This window comes from Nyctereutes procyonoides, unplaced genomic scaffold (genome assembly GCF_905146905.1).
Source record: "Nyctereutes procyonoides isolate TBG_1078 unplaced genomic scaffold, NYPRO_anot_genome, whole genome shotgun sequence".
NCBI classification, from domain to species: domain Eukaryota; kingdom Metazoa; phylum Chordata; class Mammalia; order Carnivora; family Canidae; genus Nyctereutes; species Nyctereutes procyonoides.
The window spans coordinates 65,298,558-65,318,851 of NW_026575140.1; the positions used below are offsets into that span (position 1 = coordinate 65,298,558).

General features: G+C 36.6%; 1 protein-coding gene across 5 annotated transcripts in view; it reads left to right on the plus strand.

The window, feature by feature from the left end:
• ATM (ATM serine/threonine kinase) overlaps positions 1-20,294 on the plus strand; it is a 120,376-nt gene that overhangs the window by 14,072 nt on the left and 86,010 nt on the right. For 4 of the 5 annotated variants that reach the window (XM_055304703.1, XM_055304705.1, XM_055304706.1 and 1 more), the window contains exons 7-17: positions 7,064-7,229; positions 7,868-8,106; positions 9,846-10,009; positions 11,093-11,262; positions 12,794-13,165; positions 14,131-14,325; positions 15,098-15,193; positions 16,104-16,329; positions 17,478-17,603; positions 18,145-18,270; positions 19,570-19,659. In XM_055304703.1, the coding sequence (XP_055160678.1) occupies positions 7,064-7,229; positions 7,868-8,106; positions 9,846-10,009; positions 11,093-11,262; positions 12,794-13,165; positions 14,131-14,325; positions 15,098-15,193; positions 16,104-16,329; positions 17,478-17,603; positions 18,145-18,270; positions 19,570-19,659 (1,970 nt within the window). Of the gene's footprint in view, positions 1-7,063; positions 7,230-7,867; positions 8,107-9,845; positions 10,010-11,092; positions 11,263-12,793; positions 13,166-14,130; positions 14,326-15,097; positions 15,194-16,103; positions 16,330-17,477; positions 17,604-18,144; positions 18,271-19,569; positions 19,660-20,294 lie in introns of those variants that run through there. The other variant, XM_055304707.1, reaches the window with a different exon arrangement.

The following is a 20,294-nucleotide window of genomic DNA, read 5'->3' on the forward strand; positions in this document are numbered from 1 at the left end:
ATGCTAATTGTTCATTTATCATCTTTGGAGAACTATTTATTCACATCTTTTGCCCAGGTTTTTTTTTTTTTTTTTTTAAAGATTTTATTTATTCATGAGAGACACAGGGAGAGAGGCAGAGACATAGGTAGAGGGAGAAGCAGGCTCCCTGCCCAGAGATACTCGATTCCAGGACCCTGGGATCACGCCCTGAGCCAAAAGCAGATACTTCAACCACTGAGCCACCCAGCGCCCCTTTTGCCCAGTTTTTAATCGGGTTGTTATTTTGTTGTTGAAATATGGGAGTTCTTTATATATTCTGTATATTAACCCCTTATCAGATATGGTTTGCAGATATTTTCTCCCATTTCATGGGTTGCCTTCAACCTGATGATAGTATCCTTTGATCTAAAAAAGTTTTTGAGTACAATTTATATTTTCTTTTGTTGCCTTTGCCTTTGGTGTCATTTCCAAGAGATTGTTAACAAATCTGACATAAAACTTTTCCTCTGTTTTCTTCCAGTTTTATAGTTTCAGTATAATTTTGAGTAGGAGTGATGAGAGCACATCTTGTTATATTCTTGGTTTTAGGGAGAAGCATTCATTGTTTAACCACTAATCATGACATTAGCTATCAGTATGGGTTGAAGACTTTCAGTTTCTAGTTGCTCATGGTTTTTATCATGAAAGAATGTTGAATTTTATTAGATTTCTTCATCTGTTGAGATAATCCTATGGGCTTTTTTTTTTTTTAATGGTCTTTTCTGTAGTCTCTTGATAGGATGAATTGCAATGATGAATTTTTCATAGGTTAAGTCAACCTTGTATTCCGAGGATATACTCCACTAGGGCATGATGTATTATCCTTTTTATATATTATTAGATTGAATTTGGAGGTAGTGGTTGGAAGTTTTTAACTATGAATTCAAGTTTGTTTAATAGATATGGAAATATTTAGTTTATTTCTTTTTCAGTTAGCTTTGGTAATTTGTTTAAGAATTTGTACATTTTATCTAAGCTGTTGAATGTAGGAGTGTGAAACTCTCAAATGTTATTGTGTTTTTATCCTTTTAAAGTATGTGGGGTCTGTAGTGATACTGCCTCTTTCATTATCGAGTTTTTGTTTTATTATTAGTTCTTTCCTTATGTTTAGTTTGGGTTTAATTTGTTCACTAGTGTCTTAGGGTTGCTGCTTAGGTCATTGATTGGAGAGCTTCTTTCCTCATATGTGCATTTAATATAATTTTTCTCCAGACACTGCTTTGTCATATCACATTTGACAATGTTGTATTTTCATTTTTCTTCAGTTTAAAATATGTTCTAGTTTTTCTTGAGATTTCTTTAACCAGTGGGTTATTTGGAAATGTTTAAAGTATTTAAAATGTTTACTTTCCAATTGTTTTGGGGGTATTTGTTTTTTTGTTTTTTCCCTTTTGCAGTTTTTTTTCAGTCCAATTACATTACTTTCAGAGAACATACTTTTTATAATCTTAAGTTATTTTATAATTGTTATGATTTCTTTTATGACCAAGGGTGAGTACTTGATGAGTACTCCATATGCATTTAAAAAGTATGTGTTCCTGCTGTTGTTGGGTGAATTATTCTATACTAGAGTCTGTTGGTTGATGGTATTCCATTCTGTAACGGACTAGTGTGAAAGCCTGAGTGACAAGTGAGGAAGTGGATTAACAGATACAGCACTTTCAAAAGCTTTGGTTGTAGGGGAAGGGAAAGAAGGGTCATGTTAAAGATGGGAGTGACTGGAAGACCTATAAATGTAATGGGAAGTATTCCGTGGAGAGAGAGTGGTTGAATACACAGGAAAATGTACTATGTTTTCTTCTTTTAAATTTTTTAATTAATTTTTTTAGAGTACGTGCACATAGGAGCCAGGTTGGAGGTTGGTGAGGACAGAGGGAGAGGGAGAGGGAGAGAGAATCTTAAGATCCTTGCCCAGTGAGGAGCCAGACTCAGGGCTCCATCCCAGCACCCTGAGATCATGACCTGAGCCAAAATCAGAAGTCAGACGCTTAACCAACTGAGCCCAGGCACCTCTTTGTGTTTCCTGAGAATCAGGGGTTCCAAAATAAGAGCCTTAGGCTTGTCTCAAGGAAGAAGATAATTTCTCTAATAAGGTAGGGAGGAAGAACTGTTAAAAACTTGAGTGGCTTTCCTGTACAACTAGAATAAAATGTGTGCTCCTTTTCTAGGCCTTGGAAAACATTGGGTAATTTTGCTTCTGCCTGCCTGCCTGACCATAACTAAGAACCATCCCTATCCTTCTACTTCTGTGTTCTAACTACAGTGGCCTTTATTCAGATTCTCTAACCCAGTGGTTTCCAGACATTTAAAAAAAAAAGAAACTTTACGGGCAGCCCGGGTGGCTCAGCGGTTTAGCGCCGCCTTCAGCCCAGGGCGTGATCCTGGAGTCCTGGGATCGAGGCCCATGTCAGGCTCCCTGCATGGAGCCTGCTTCTCCCTCTGCTTGTGTCTCTGCCTCTCTCTCTCTCTCTCTCTCTCTCTCTCTCTGTGTCTCTCATGAATAAATAAATAAATAAAATCTTTTTAAAAAAGAAAAAAAAACCAGACTTTACTTTCTCAGAACAGTTTTAGGTTCATAGCAGAATTGAGCTGGAAGTAGAGAGTTTCCTTAAACCCCCCATCACACATGCATAGCCTCTTCTGCTGTCAGCATTCTGCTCCAAACTGGCACATTTGTTTCAATCTGTGAACCTATGTTAACACCTCTTTCTATGGATTTTGACAAATGTACAGTAACATGTATTTACCATTATAGTATCACCTAGAATAGATCCACTGCGCTGGGCGTCCTCTGTGTTGTGCTTGCTCATCCTGCTCTTCCTACTGATCCCTAGCAACCAGTGACCTTTTTACAGTCTGATTTTGCCTTTTGCAGAATGTCATATAATAGGTAGTCTTTTCGGGACACCTTGTGGCTCAGCAGTTGAGTGCCTGCCTTCAACTCAGAACGTGATCCTGGAGACCCGGGATCGAGTCCTACATTGGGCTCCCTGCATGGGGCCTTCTTCTCCCTCTGCTGTGTCTCTGCCTCTCTCTGTGTGTCTCTCATGAATAAATAAGTAAAATCTTTTTTAAAAAAATAATATGTAGTCTTTTCACATGGGCCTCTTTTACTTAGTACTATGCGTTTAAGGTTCCTCCATGGTATTTTGTGACTTGATAGCTGATTTCTTTTTAGCACCAAATAATATTTCATTGCATGTACCACAGTTTAATTATCCATTCATTTACTGAAGGACATCTTGATTGCTTCCAAAATTTGGCAATTATGAATAAAGCTACTATAAATATCTGTATGCAGATAAGTTTTCAACTCATTTGGTTAAAAACCAAGAAGTGTGGTTGCTGGGTGTGTGGTAAAAGTATGTTTAGTTTTGTAAGAAGCTGTCAAAGCTGCCTTGCAAAATGACCATTGTTGATTTCTATATTAGATATCAGTAAGGCTTGGTTTTTAAAAATATATATATTTATTAGCAGGAGAGTAGAGCATAAGCAGGGGGAGAGTGGCAGGGAGAGGGAGAAGCAGACTCCCTGCTGAGCAGGGACCCTCATGTGGGACTCAGTTACAGGACCCCTGGGATCATGACCTGCGCTGAACAAAGATACTCAACCTACTGAGCCACCTAGGCACCCCTAAAACTTCATATTTATTTGTAATTAATTTTAAATATAAAAAGTATGAGTTCTAGTATTTGCTTCTGACGGTGCTGCAGAGCACTTCACACACTCCATTTTGAGAGTGCAAGCCCTTTGTTTACCTCTTGGCATTTGTCCTCTTGTCAGAGGCCCCCGGCCTCAGCTTAAATGTCACTGCCATTTTCTTCTGATTACCCTTTCTAAATTTATTCTTCCCTTGATTTTCTACCATGAGTGCTCTATGTCCATTGTAATACTTGGGTGAAAATAAATGACACATTTCTTTTTTTTTAATAATAAATTTATTTTTTATTGGTGTTCAATTTGCCAACATATAGAATAACACCCAGTGCTCATCCTGTCAAGTGCCCCCCTCAGTGCCCGCCACCCAGTCACCCCCACCCCTGGCCCTCCTCCCCTTCTACCACCCCTAGTTCGTTTCCCAGAGTTAGGAGTCTCTCATGTTCTGAAATGACACATTTCTAAACTCAGGTGTCGCGGTAAAAGTTTCAGAGGAAATCAGAACATACTTGGAACTGGATGAAAATGAAAAAATACAACATGTCAAAATTTGTAGAATGCAGCTAAAGTTATGTTGAGAGGGTGATTTGTAGCATTAACTACCTACATTAGAAAAGAGGGAAAATCTCAAATCCATAATCTTAGCTGCCATCTCAAGGAACTAGAAAAACAAAACCAAAAACTTTGGTTTTTGGAGAGCAGAAATCACTGAAATTGAAAACAGAAAAACAGTAGAGAACATTTAATGAAATAGAAAGCTGATTCTTTGAAACCAATAAAATCTATAACTGCTAGCAAGAGTCACTAAGATAAAAAAAGAGGACACAGATTGCTGATAGTGGGAAGGAAATGGATATAACCACACATCTTGCAACTATTAAAAGAGTAGTACTAAGACCATGGCTGTGAACAATTCTGTGCATGTACATTTGACAACTGAATGTGTGTGGATCAGTTCCTTAAAAGCACACCCTCTCAGAGCTCACCCAATATGAAATGGGTAATCTGAATAGTTCTGTGACTATTACAGAAATCGAATCCATAATTTAAAACCTTTCATAAAAGATTTGGGACTAAGGATTCTGCTCTCATCTCCTGTTCAGCACTGTACTGTATGTTCTAGCCAGGGCAGGTAGGCAAGGAAGTGAAATAAAAGGCATCCAGATGGGAAAGGAAGAAAGAAAACCATTCCTGTTTGCAGGTAGCATGATTATCTATATATGAAGTCCCAAAGAATCTACATTTAATTGAATTTTATTAACTCCAGAAGTCCTTTTTAATATCCTGTTCCTTCACTGTCTGTTCTTTGAGCTTTTTTGTTTTTGAATTCATGGAAGAAGTGAATTCACCTGGAGGCATGTCCTACAGCCTTTTTTTCTTTTTTTTTTTTAAGAAGTCGGACTATATGCTTCTGCAACTTTCATTGAATGTCTTATGCCAGGGTTTTTAGCCACTTAATAGGATAGTATGTGGGATTCTGTGAGAGTTGGGATCACATCCCCCGACTAGGCGACTAGCAAAAGCCCTAACGCTTGAGCTTTAATTGAAGATGGTTGGCACTCTCATTTCACCTCTCTGCTCCTAGTAGGTAATAAGAGGGAAGTGATCAAGATAACTGCTCCTGGTTTTTTTTTGCTTTAAATTCTGTTTGTTTATTTGAGAGAGAGAGAGAGAAAGAGAGAGAAAGTGCTCACGCATGCACTAGCAGTGGGGAGGGGCAGAGGAGAGGGAGAGGGACATGCAGATGCTCCAGAGTGCAGAGCGGCATGCAGGGCTCAATCCCAGGACCCTCAGATCATGACCTGAGCCAAAGTCCGACACTTAACCCACTGAGCCACCCAGGTGCCCCCCCAATCTGTTTTCTTGCCTCCACATTTCTGTGTCTTAACTCAGTTTTTTTTTTTTTTTAAGATTTTATTTATTTGAGAGACAGTGAGTGAGAGAGAGCATGCATGAGCAGAAGGGGAGGGAGAAGCAGATACCCTGCTGAGCAGGGGGCTTAATCCTGGAACCCTAGGATCATGACCTGAGCCAAAGGCAAATGCTCATCTGAGCCACCCAGGTGCCCCTGACTTAGGGTTTTTAACTGTTTAGGTACTATAATGACAGAACTTTGGAAAGCACTGATGCAGAATTGTATAAATTAATGTCAGATATGAGAAGAATCACTGGAATAATCATCTTCCTTACTATACTGTTTGAGATATTTCTTTGTTATTCTTTTGTATTTGAAATCTGATATTAAATTATTTCTACAGAATTATGTGATCATACAGTTGAAAGATACCCATAGGTATATCTTTCACTTTACCAGCCAAGGACTTTCTGTTTATCTCTTTACGGGGAGCAAATTCTGCATTAGCAGCTTTGGTTTTCATTGTTCTGGGAGATGATTCTCAGTGCATGTCAATGTTTCTGCATGTCTTACAAGCAGACCCTGACTGCTTTATTCTTGACTTTTTAAAAACTGTGTGTATGGTGAACCTTAAAAGGTTGAGATGGTGACTGAGATGATGGCTTCCTCAGAGGAAAGGACAGGTTTGCTTGCCTCTCATTTATTATAGAAAGCTTGAGGTTTTTCTCCTGTAATGTAGCTCACTGTTTGCACTTGTGTCATGTGGCCCTCTTCATGTTGCCTTTGGGATTGAGGAATTTATGCAAAAAAGGAAGGTACTATAACTACTCTCATTGCTGTGAGAAATAAACAGTCATTTTTCTCTGATCAGGAATGTCTTCGGCCAGCCATCCATGAAACTGGCATTCTGATTCCTTATGTTATAAGGAGAATAAAATCTCAGCCCCTTGATACCGTTCTTGATACGTTTTACACATTAATCAGACGGCCTCAAAATAAAGCAGTGGCTGGCATGTGTACTCTTTAACATGCTCTATTAGACCCAGAGGAAGGGGTACAGATGTAGAGAAGTTCAGCAGCTTGTCTGAGGGCTGACTGCCCATATCTCTGGCCTAAAGTTGTTCCTCTCATGAAGGCAGTTTATGTAAAGCGAAATTAAATATTGATGTGATACTTTTAATGTATTGAGTGTCAATTAGTATAATTTAACTTTTTTTGCCTACATGGGATTATTGAAATTTATTTGAAAATATTTATTTATTTGAGAGTGCATGAGCAAGTGAGACAGGAGGGGCACTGGGAGAAAGAGAATCTTAAGCAAATTCCTCGCTGAGTGTAGAGCCTGATACAGGGCTCTATCCTGACCTTGAGATCATTACCTGAGCCAAAACCAGGAGTTGGACACTTAACTGACTGAGCCACTCAGGCAGCCCTTTTATTGAAATTTAAGTCGAATCAGGACCTTTAAGTTAAGTACTTTGATATATTTTTAAAAATAACTATGTTTTTTTGTGTGTATGTTTTTTTAAGAATTGTTCTCTGTGTACTTCAATCTATACCTTAAACCTCCACAAGACATGAATAGAGTTTTAGTGGCTAGAATCATTCATGCTGTGACTAAAGGATGCTGTTTGCAAACTGATGGATTAAATTCCAAATTTTTGGATTTCTTTTCCAAGGCTATTCAGCATGCCAGGTAATCTGATCTTTTTTGTTTTGTTTTGAAAATCTATTTGATCTTGAAAGACATGCTTTAGATCCAATAACTAAGAATGTTAACCAATTATAAAAAAATGGGCCCATTATAATAGATTCCCAAAGAAAGTATCAGTTCTCCTCTCCTACTTCCTGAATATCCAAAGGCAGACAGAACATGAAAATGATGTTGCTTTTCTAGCAACAGGAAAAGCTAAATATTCTCTGAAGTAGTTTCATTTTCCCCATTTTTGAAGAAAAAAGAAAATAGGAATATATTTTGGAAGTATCAGTCTTATATCTGTGTGATATTACCCAATCTATAATGTGAAACACGATATAAATGGTGGTGTTACAAATTAGTTTTGTATCATTTTGCATCTGTTTGTATCATTTTGCACCTGTATCAGCAGAGAGCTAGCAGGAAGGATGTCTTAGCGCCAAATAGCTGTTTTGTTTGTTGTTGCTGTGTAGTCCGTATATTAAGATTTTTTTTTCTGAATAGTTCTGAAATTAAGGCTACAGTTATTTGAAGACTAGATATGTTTTTTCTTTTCAGCATGCAACTTTATAACTGCCTTCAGTGTTCATTTTTCTGCTCTGTAACACCAATCTGAATCTATTTATTTTCTGTGACAGACAGGAAAAGAGCGCCGCAGGTCTAAATCACATCTTAGCAGCGTTTATCATCTTCCTCAAGACATTGGCTGGTAACTTTCGAATTCGAGTGTGTCAATTAGGAGATGAAATTCTTCCTACCTTGCTTTATATTTGGACTCAACATAGACTTAATGATTCCTTAAAAGAAGTAATTATTGAATTATTTCAACTACAAATTTATATGCATCATCCAAAGGGAGCCAAAACCCAAGAAAAAGGTATATAAGTTTTTGCTGTTTTGAATTTGCTTCTTCATTGAAACATCAAGGCTTAAGTATTTCATTAGGAAATTATGACTTTCCTCTGGATTGCTGTGCTTGGTAATGATATTAATCTTGAGGATATTTCTCACACTTTTTTTTAGAATTTGAGGCTGTGGTAGCAAATGTTTAGTATGTTCTTGGGTATTATGAGCAACACAGAGAGATGAGAGACACTGTTCCCTCTATGAGCTGATCATGCAGCAATAAGTAGAAAGGAATTATACAGACCAGAGTTAAATGAGTTTAGAGAAGGCAGGGTCTTGTGTATCTATGTACTGCTTTTATCAGGAGGTAAAACATAAATGTGGCCTACAACCAGATTAGTCACTTCTTTAGGAAAGTATATCCATACTGCCATAAACCTCATACTTAATCCAGACCCCTGTTTGCTGGGAAAACTAGAAATGAATGATTTCTCCTCTCTTGATAACCTTTACATTTGTCTTTCACCAAGAGAGTATTGCTTGTTAATATGCAGTGCATTGAAAGTGGCTGAGAGAGTAGATTTTAAAAGCTGTCTTCATAAAGAAAAAAAACATTTTTTTGTAATTATGTAAGGTACATTAACCAGCTTCATTGTGATCATTTCATAATGCATTCAAATGCCAAATCATTGTTTTACATCTGAAATTAATGTTATATGTGAATTATACCTCAATTTTAAAAAAATCCTGAAAAAAAAATCTTAGATGGTGTAGCTTCATTCAGTAGACAGGAATTTTATTGGGTGGAACTGGAACTGAATGGGTACCCTCATGCTAATGCTGTGTTTACCTTTGAGCTTGTACTAGCCTTTGTATGAATATATCATGCCAAGTTTAATGTCCTTGTTAGGAAATCAAGCTACATTGAGAAATTGCTAAAATAGAGGAAAACTATGTTAGCCAATTTTTTTCATAAGTAGCTGTCTATGTCTCATATGTGAAGTTAGATGTACTTGTAGCCCATGAAACCGCTGTAAGTCAAAGAATGGTGGATTTTCATAGGTTTTCCTTGCTCACGCAGCTCTCATCAGGATGAAGATCCGGCTTATCCAGGAGATGACATGATATATTTAGGGTTTTAGGTAACTGTGATCTTTAGGATGAACTGAAAATTTGCAGGGTGATGAGTCTGTCAGAAACACTAATGTAGTTGTAGGCTACACTAATAGATGTTCTCTATGGAAAGTCATAGTTCCTTTGTTCCCGTATCATACTGGTCAGATCACAGTGGGCCTATCACGTCCACCAGATTTTGTAGAGTCACCATTTCAAGAGGGACAGAAGTGGACTGGAGTGTGTTTAGGGAAAGATGGCTGGAATGAGAAGTCTGGATAATATGTCATTTATACATGAAAGGAACTAGTAATGTTTTTTTCTTAAAGATGTACAAAGAACTTGGTCCTCATATAAATGACAGGACATATGAATTGTATTTGCCTTGGGAGAAAAGAAATTAAAGTTGGATTGGGATTTTGATTGAGTTGATTAGAGAAAGATAAGATTATAGAAGAATTTTATAACCGATACAGGAAACTGAGTATAAGCTGGATAGTGTTACAAAGCAGAGCCTACAAGGATATTGTCTGAAGAAGCACTGGTACTGAAGGGACAGTTGGACCAGTTTCCACCTTAACACCTGAATGGTTTTCTGCGAGTTGTCAGTGCAAATGGAGTGTATATGTAACGGTATTTTAATTTTTTGAATTACAGGTGCTTATGAATCAAGTAAATGGCAAAGTATCTTATATAACTTGTATGATCTGCTAATTAATGAGATAAGTCATATAGGAAGCAGAGGGAAATATTCTTCAGGCTCTCGTAATGTTGCTGTCAAGGAAAACTTGATTGAGTTGATGGCGGATATTTGTCACCAGGTATAGTAGGTCTTGTCACATTTTGAAATTTTCCATTAGTTTCCTTTTACTGAGTTTTTTAAACATGTGTTCTGATAAAAAAGCCTTGTAAAATGACTTTGTATACTAAATTGTTCCTTTTCAATTGCTCTTCTGGCTTAACTATTTTGCACATATGGACTTAGTGAAAACCAGTGATAAACTCTTCATTCTTAAAAGATAGTCTGTAGGAAATCAGATTATCCCAACCATAATGTTTTTTTAATTTTTTTCCCTACTGAGTTAGAAATCATGTAGCATAAAATTCACTAACGTGTACAAGTGAGTGGCTTTTAGTATTTTTTACTGTGTTGTGCAAGCATCACCAATATCTATTTCCTGAATATTTGCATCACCCCCAGAACAGACTCTGTACCTATTAGTCCCATTCCCTGCTTTTTCCACAACCAGCCAGTAATCCACTTCCTGCCTCCATACGTTTGCCTACTTGGGATATTTCCTATAAATGGAATGATATACAACATGTGGTCTTCCATGCCTGGCTCCTGTGACTTAGCACACTGTTTTCAAGGTTCATCCATGTTGTGCCATGAATCAGTAGTTTATTCCTTTTTACTGCTGGATGATGCTCTGTTGTATGGATATATTATATTTTGCTTACCTATCTATCAGTTGATGGCTTTGTTTCTTAAGTAACACATTTTTACTTAGAAATTTGGTTAACATCCTGGGTAATTTTGGTTGTCAGATATTTTCTTAATGGTAAATTTATTATTTAATTCCCCTTTTTTTTAATCAAAAGAATTTTAAATTTAATCCCGTTGAAAACAGATTTTTGCTTTGCTTTAGGTGTCTTGGTGCATTTAGTCAATGTTCTGGAAACTAAATCTAGTAACTTGATAATATCTGTTTTCTAGAGAGCTTTTACAGTCATGCAAAATGTTTGTTATTGTGTTACCATATTTAGCTATTTCTGTAATTTATTACTCTTGCTCTATGAACTTCCCTGTGTCTTCATTTGAAGAGGAACATTTTTTCCCCTCATGAACTATTAGAAAACAGGGGCAGTATAAAAAAATAGATTTTCTTTTTGTTATTTTTTAGGTCTTTAATGAAGATACTAGATCTCTGGAGATTTCTCAGTCTTACACTACCACACAAAGAGAATTTAATGATTACAGTGTACCTTGCAAAAAGAAGAAAATAGAATTAGGCTGGGAAGTAATAAAAGATCATCTTCAGAAGTCACAGAGTGATTTTGATCTTGTGCCTTGGTAAAATGTTACTGTTGCCTCTTCCAGTGTTGTTTTAGTGTCATTTCGTTTTTCTCACAAGCCCTCCAGTAGAATGGCCTGGCCATAACTAGGTCAATTGTCCACTTCTAAACCATTCCCTGATGAAGGTTGCCAGGACACGTTGAGCTCAGCCACCAAGGCTCCTCTGCTGGAGCCAGTGCTGGGCCAGGGCCACCTTTCCTAAGCATACTGCCTTAGAGAGGAAGATGGGAGGATAGCTGCCTGGCCTGTCTGGAAGACACTGAGCTGAACATCTTAGCACCTTCCAGGAGAAGTAGATTAGGAGAAATTAAAGATGGCATTCAGAAATCACAGAATAACTTGGACCTCATGCCACAGTAAAAGGTTGCTTTTTTAAAAAAAAATTTGCTGTGTTCAGCATATGCAGTTATTTAAATGATATAAGTAAGTTGTGGAATTTTGTGATATCACAAATATTAGGTCTGGTAGGAATCTTGAGAATTCATCCAGCCCGGCCTGTTTGCTTTACCAAAAGGAAGATGAACCGAGGAAAGGTTAAGCAGCTTCCCAAGTACAGTTGCAAGTTTGTAGATGACAGTCAAACTTGTGTGATCCGTGCCCTGATTTTTGCCATGTTGTTGTAATATTTAAATATAACTGAGATGTGAGGGGAAAGCATCTTGATATAGGTACCTGTTGCTTAAGTTGCTGTTTCTTTTATATGGTAGAGGAATCCCAATTTCAGATACTTCAGTTTTTCCATTTAGTCAGAGGTTATTTTTTTTTTTTTAAGATTTATTTACTTATTCATGAGAGACACAGAGAGGCAGAGACATAGGCAGAGGGAGAAGCAGGCTTCATGCAGGGAGCCCACTGTGAGACTTGATCCCGGATCTCGGGATCACGCCCTGAGCCAAAGGCAGATGCTCAACCGCTGAGCCACCCAGGCATCCCTAGTCAGAGGTTATTTATTGAATACTTGCTGTGCACCAAGCATTAGAGACACAGAGAGGAACAAGGTAAAATTCCCCTTCTTGAGTTGTTCACATTCTAGAGAATTCACAGCAGGTGTTTATTAACTGCATGTCTAGGAAAAATAGCTATTTGGTTTGGTTTTTTGTTTTCTTGTTTTAGAGGAATATTACTGGTGATTGAAGAGCAAGAGTGGGTATGATAACTCAGAAGTAGAAAATTCTAATTTAATTTTGATTTGTTTTTAAATAGGCTCCATGCCCAATGTGAGGCTTGAAATCAGGACCCTGAGATCTAGAGTCACAGTCTCTACCAACTGAGCCAGCTGGGTGCCCCTAATTTAGTTACTCCTCAAAGTTTTTGTGGAAGGGAAATAGTACCTACCTAGCCAGAAAGTCATCCTTCTTCCTGCCATTTTAGGAAGTAGGAGTTAAAAAATACTAAGAGGCAGTTTATTTTGAGAGTAATATGGAAAATAATGATGGTGATACTCTAGGATGTTGTAAGAGTGCTATGTCTATATACTTTTCTTTTATGGAATTGAATAGTTTTCAAATTAATTATCCCTTTTTTTTAGGTTACAGATTACAACCCAGTTAATATCAAAATATCCTTCAAGCTTGCCTAACTTTGAGTTGTCATCATTACTGATGATACTATACCAGCTTCTACCTCAACGACGACATGGGGAGCGCACACCGTATGTGTTACGATGCCTCATGGAAGTTGCATTGTGTCAAGGCAAAAAGTCAAACTTAGAAGGCTCACAGAAATCAGATTTGTTGAAACTCTGGAGTAAAATTTGGTCTGTTACCTTTCGTGGTATAAGTTCTGAACAAATACAAGCTGAAAACTTTGGTTTACTTGGAGCTATAATTCAAGGCAGTTTAATTGAGGTTGATAGAGAATTCTGGAAGTTATTTACTGGGTCAGCCTGCAGACCTTCATGGTAAGTTGACTCTGTATTGTATTAGACTTATATGTAGACGTAAATATTTCTTTTCTTCCTGTTTTATAGTTTGTAACTTCAGTTAACAATATGTTAAATTCTATTTTAAATGTTTTTGTTGTTTGTCCAGAAGTCTTAATAGGTAAACAAATGTAAATTTAGTTTCAAGTATACAGAGATTACCAAGGCCAATTTTAAAGAATTAGTGTTTAAATTTATCTTTAACTCAATATTAAGGACTTACTCAGTATTCATAAACTTTTTTTTAAATAGTGCTGCAGTTATGATGAGATAATTCTTCTCAAATGTAATCAGACTTCACAATTTTTTTGTGTTCAGTTGGTCAGTAGAAGTTCACTCTACATCTACTATGTGTCAGGCATTGTCTTAAACATTAGTAGCAGCAATGGTAGTAAATAGACCAGATCTTTCTACCTCAAAAAGCTCATTTTTTAGCAAAGAGGATGGTTACTAAATTTGGAATGAGTGAAAGGTTTGGAATTATGACCTGCACAGATACAGGGATACTGAGTCCAGAAATTCAATCTGCTACTGAACAAGAAATTAGAATCCTTCTAAGGGACTCCTATGAATGCATGAAGCGTATCTCGAAGACTTATGCAAAAAGAGCATAAGCATCTGGCGGAAGCTTTACTAACCTGTAAGACTTTGCATCCCAAAGAGATTCAAATTGTTCTTGAGGGAAAGAAGTTGGAAGTGAGGTGATAACTGTTAAATGGATGCATTGCTGCAGGAATATATAAGTAGCATTTCGGGGATCTCCTTTTGTAATGCTTCTCCCATTCTTTCACTAAAGGGTATGAAACATTTAGTGTTTTATCACACCTAATCTATTTTTGTTTTTTAATTCTCATGATGACACCTATTGCAAATTACCAACCCATAGCAATTATATTAAAAAAAAAAAAAAGCTTATTTTTAACAATGGTCGTCCTTTGTTTTAGTCCTGCAGTATGCTGCTTGACTCTGGCAATGAACATCTGTTTGGTTCCAGAAACCGTAAGAACAGGAGTGGAGCAGAATGTAGGTGAAGTAAATAGAAATTTTTCTTTGAAGGAATTGATAATGAAATGGCTCTTACTCTATCAGTTAGAGGATGACTTTGAAGATAGTTCAGAGCTGCCTCCAGTTCTTCACAGGTAATAGTTTATTAGCATGCTGCTGCTTTTTGTTTTGTGAGGTCCTCTCCATTACCTGCTATGAGATGGCTTTTTTTTTTTTTTTTTTTTTTTTACAGTGGTAATTCAGGATTTCTCAGAGCTAACTCCAGATCTTAAACAGTCCCTTTGTTTTTTACAGTGTTCTGTGTTGTGCTTGGATCTCTGTTTATGTTCTTTTACTTGGTTCTTATCTCTGCCAGGACGGTGAGAATAAGGGGGATGTGTCTAAATAATAGGGATTTTTTTTTTTTTTAAGTGCTTATGTGTTCCTTGGTGATCTTCTGTCTACATCTGATGCAGAGGTATCCTAGAATCATAATGGGAACATGTTCTGGGTGATAAGTGTTGAGTTAATGGGGGAGGAAGCCAAAGACAGAAGGAGGCTTAAACACCAGGAGGGGGAACACCTGGTTGCCCTTTCACAGCAGGGAGTCGGGGCTGAGGGGCTGCAGGATATACCTTAGGAGCTTAATACTTTTGCTTTAGTTTCATAATCTGTTTATTTCAGAAATGATTTTTAAAAATTGGACGAGTCTCTGCTAGGAAGTATTGAAAAAGATAGTAACAAAATGTATGCTTCTTGATTCTTGGTTTAGATGTCAAAAAATTCAGTACAGATGAAAGAAATTTTAATTTTGGATCCAGATTTTAGAGGTCAGGATTTACAGCCAGAAGTGGATGTTTAAATTTAAAGAATGCTTTAAATGGCTTTTGGTCTTCTAACTGAAGATTTTTCTTTTTTCCTTTGTAGTAATTTTCCTCATCTTGCAGTGGAGAAAATTCTTGTGAGTCTTACTATGAAAAATTGTAAAGCTGCAATGAATTTTCTCCAAAGAGTGCCAGAATGGTATGTTAGCTAATAGAGTTCTGAGTTGTTTTAAGATATGGCTTTAATTACAAGGATCATAATTTTAGCAGAGTAGTAAGTAGCTATATCTTAAAAATTATGGACTAAGATGATCAATTTATAAAAATCACAAAAAATAAAAATAAAAAAAAATTAAAAAAAAAATTAAAAAGTCACACCCATTAGCCCATTAGAGCTATTAGGGAAAAGCTGCTTTTAATTCGGTGATAGTAATCTGCATTCTATAATTTTGATTGAGTTGACTTTTTTCATGCTGTATAATTTGTGACATTTGTCATCAGAGTATACAGGACAGTTACAATGGGAGGTTAGGAATGAGTTCTTTAAAGATACAACCCATTTTTGTATGTCAAGTAAAATCTATGAGCTTTAGAACTAATGATAAGGGAGGAGAGAGAAAGTAAAAATAAACCTAAAAACCTCATTTAAGTTGACTCAGGAGACCAATGTTTATCACTGTGGCTGAGAATGACTCACTGGCATAAAGATTCCTAATCTCCCTGGAGAGGGTAGAGGATGACAGACTCCTTCATTTTGGAGAAATCAACACGGAAAAAGGGAAAAGTTTTCAGATAATGTTTATCTTAGTGTTTATATCTGGTATTAGTAATGTTTGTTTTTATTACTTCTGAATTTTCCTTTGAGGTTGTAACCTGTATGTTTTCATCCACCTGTTAATAGAATTTGCTATCATATAATGAAATCTGGTGCAAGTAGGTACCAATTCCAAAGAAGAGAAGCATATTAAAGAATAATCCATTGACTGTGTAAGCCGTTTGTGAATAATGTAGACACGAAGTTAATGTGTTCATCTGTAATATATTACTGCTACATGGAGGTGAAGCAGTTGGTCATTCAGTTCTAAATTTAAGATCTTACTTTCTTGAAGTGAACAGCACCAAAAAGATGAAGAAGAGCCTTCGTTCTCAGAAGTTGAAGAACTGTTTCTTAAGACAACTTTTGACAAGATGGGTTTTTTAACCATCGTGAAAGAATCTGCTGTAGAGAAGCAGCAGTCCACTGGAGGCCTTTCTGTCCACCAAAATCTCAAGGAGTCTCTGGATCGCTATCTCCTGGGATTATCAGAACAGCTCTTAAGTAACTACTCACCTGAGGTGAGATTTTCAGAACCACAGCCTATCTTGGACTCAACTTCGGTGGACGGTTAGGAAAGGCTGAGGGGGTGATGAAACCCTTGATTTAAAAGCAAAATCATGGGCAGCCCAGGTGGCTCAGCAGTTTAGTGCCGCCTTCAGCCCAAGGCCTGATCCTAGAGACCCAGGATCGAGTCCCACATCAGGCTCCCTGCATGAAGCCTGCTTCTCCCTCTGCCTGTCTGTCTGTCTCTCTCTCTTTCTGTGTCTCTCATGAATAAATAAAATCTTTAAAAAAAATGACACTTGACAGCTTCCTTGTAGTGTGGATGTTTGTGTGTATGTTTTATACACAAATGTCTCAAACCCTGCTGTAGGCTTAAGGGCGTATTTATTTTTATTAATCTTTGTATCTTCCAAAATGCCTTGTTGTATGGTAAATAGTAAAATATTTGTTGAATAAAATAAAATCTTCCAGTTACTCAATGGAGTGAGTTCAGTAGCCGGAGATGGTGACCCAGAGAACCAGAGAAGAGACAGTATGCCTTACCCTTAGTTACTAACATTCCCCTGGGTCGTGGTTGTAGCCACTTTGTAATATAGTCTTCTGTTGCTTTACCCTAAAATTCCATTCCTTCAATATAGGAACAAAGCAATCTGAAAATCTTACTTTTCTGTGTAGCCATTATACATTTGTAAATAATTTTATAAAATTGGCTATGTGGTATCTACTTGCAAAAATTTTTATTAGTTTCTAGAGTCCAAAAAAGCTGAATAAGTCAAGGTTCTTATCCTTCAGAGGTCAGAATGTCATTTTAATTTCCTTTTATATGAATCTGATTTCAACTTGCATTCTAAGAGTTACAGACTTTCATTTGTCTACCTTTTTTTTTTTCTTTCCTCCCAGCCTCCAGTGTTAAGGACCTATGTGTGCAGTACTCTGCCAATTTCAGAGGAGATAGATACCTGACTTGGCTGTTAGGAGATAATTGTGAATCCTAGTTATCACAACTCTGCAGGGATATCTAAGATCTTTTCAGAGATCACCAATATCATGTCACTACTAACTCAGTTAACTAAACTTCTCAATATGTACATAAATTTGTTCTTAGAAAAGATAATCATGGAGTACTCAATAATGAAACATGTATTTTTTTTTTTTCTTTAAGACTACAGATGCAGAGACGCTTATCCGGTGTTCAAGTCTTTTGGTGGGTGTCCTCGGCTGCTATTGCTCTGTAAGTGTAATAACAGAAGAGGAGGCATATACATCAGAACTATTCCAGAAAGCCAAGGTATGAAAATTTATTCTGGTAAAATTGTGGAGAAATTTGAGTGAAATGTATGCTTGGGGAAATTGGTATGTTGGCTTGAAAAAACAAAACTTTTAGGTAGGTTAGGTCTTTTCTTTCATTTATGCTATGTGAAAGAAACGATACTCTCTGTTCTTAACAATTGCAGTTATTTTAAGCCAACTATAAATAGAGTAATTGAGATAATGCATTAAATTTAATTTTACTAACAAAAATACTGATTTTTATGGGCACTTTTTAAAAGTTTTTCCTGTGATCAATTGTCCTAAAGAATCCTTGACTGTTACATGGGTCAGCTCCAAGCGTGAAACTGCCTTCCATCTCTGAGTTCTTGTTCAGTCAGTGGTGTGATTTGTAAGGGCATAAGGTCATTAAAAAAATTGTTACCATGATTTTTAATTACACTATATAACCAATATAACTTCCAAAAACACTTAATTTTACTTCGTAAGTGAAACTTTAAAAGGTAACCACACAACTGTAATTTTAACTCGAGTCTGGATTTTCCTTCTTTTATTAATAGTCTCTGATGCAGTGTGCAGGAGAAAGTATCACTCTGTTTAAAAACAAGACACATGAGGAATCTAGGATTGTTTCACTGAGAAATATGATGAATCTCTGTACTAGTTGCTTGTGTAACTGTATGAAGGTAAGATGGTGTTCTTACTTGACTGTGTGGTCCATCTACAAGGTTGATAACTACTTCGTGGTGTTACTGGTTTTTTGGTCCATTCATAAGTTTATACACTGATTTAAAATCAAATTGAATGGCAAATAAAAGTAGCAACTAGGGATGCCTGGGTGGCTTAGCGATTGAGTGTCTGCCTTTGGCTCAGGTTGTGATCCTGGGGTCCTGGGATCAAGTCCCGCATCGGGCTCCCTGCAGGGAGCCTGCTTCTCCCTCTGCCTATGTCTCTGCCTCTCTCTCTGTGTCTCTCATGAATAAATAAATAAAATCTTTAAAAAAAAAAAGTAGCAACCAAAGGAATAAAGCAACAGGTAATCTGAGTTTCTCATGAAGTAATTTCATCATTTCAAGAAAGTTTCTGAGGTTATTTTGCCACTTTTATATACAACTATATAGGCGACTCTTCTACCATCAGCATATTTTTGTTTGTTTAATATGAATGCTGACTACTAGCTGTGTGATGCACGTATCACTGTAGTGGGGTAAGCAAGCTCCATGAAGATCATTGCAGCATACATATTACTCTCTTTTGCCCAAAGTGTCTCATACAACACTTGGTAGAAAGAGTGTTACTCTGTGCAATCTTTATTTTGATTGGAAGAAGCCTACAGTTTAGTCGAGCCAGGCCAGAATGATGGTAATAGTTGGAAAAAATGGTTTTTTGAAAGTTAATGATAACTACATGGCTATATAACCATATTATCAGCATATATTTTTGATTTTGTAATTTTTTTTACTTGAAAAAATTGTATTTTTCTATGTTCTTTTGTAAATGGGGGAGGAGAGAAGTGGAAGAAAAAAACTCTAACTTACAATTATTACTTAATTTAAGGTCAGTAGTTGGTATTTTACTTTAACATTTATATACAACTTACTTCCATGTGCCATAATTATTACTTGAAGAAATGGGGTTAGTGTTTTTAATGTGATTTATATCTTGGTCCTGATAATATTTATCCATGCTTCTTATATTAGAGAATTTCCAGTGCAAAAAAAAAATCTGTATTTCATTTAAGATAGAGAAAATAGGCACGCTTGGGTGGCTCAGTGGTTGAGCGTCTGCCTTTGGCTCAAGGCATAATCCCAGGACTCTGGGATCGAGTCCCACATTAGGCTTCTTGCATGAAGCCTGCTTATCCCTCTGCTTATGTCTCTGTCTGTCTCTCATGAATAAATAAAGTCTTTAAAAAAAAAAAAAGAAAATATTATCTGCCAAGAATAACCTTTTTTTTTTTTGCTTGCTTTTTGACTTAATTACAGCCCAGTCCAAATAAGATAGCATCTCGATTTTTCCTACGATTGTTGACATCAAAGCTAATGAATGATATTGCAGATATATGTAGAAGTTTGGTAAGTATGTTTGTTTTACCAACTTATTTCATTGATTCTAAGATATTTTTTTCATTGATATCTCTCTTCAGTAGGGATACATCTCACAATATGGAAAATTAAAGTTATTTGGCTTTCAGAAAGAACATATTGTTTGCTACTTAATGTCAAGACCTTACATACTGCTCAACTTTTAGATTTTCTTTTTTTTTTTTTAACTTTTAGATTTTCAATAATTAATAACAGACTGAATGATTGGAAACTAATTATTCAGGCTTATATGTATTTCTGTGTAATACTGTACCAGAATTTAAAATAATCATCTATCCTTAAAAATAAAAACAAAAGGGTGCCTGGATGGCTCAGTTGGTTGAATGTCCAACTCTTGGTTTCGGCTCAGGTCGTGATCTCTGAACTTTGAGATTGAGGCCCACCTCAGGCTCTGTGCTGTGTGTGGAACCTGCTTAAGATTCTCTCTCCCTCCCCTTCTCCTATCCTTCCAGCACCCCCACCCCTACTTGGCACACTATCTCCCTCTCTCTCAAATAGAACTTAAAAAAAAAACAAAATTATTTTAAAGGCTTGCATATTATTATTATATTGACGTAATGATTTATATATCCATTTTTTATTTTTGGACACTTAATAGAAATAAT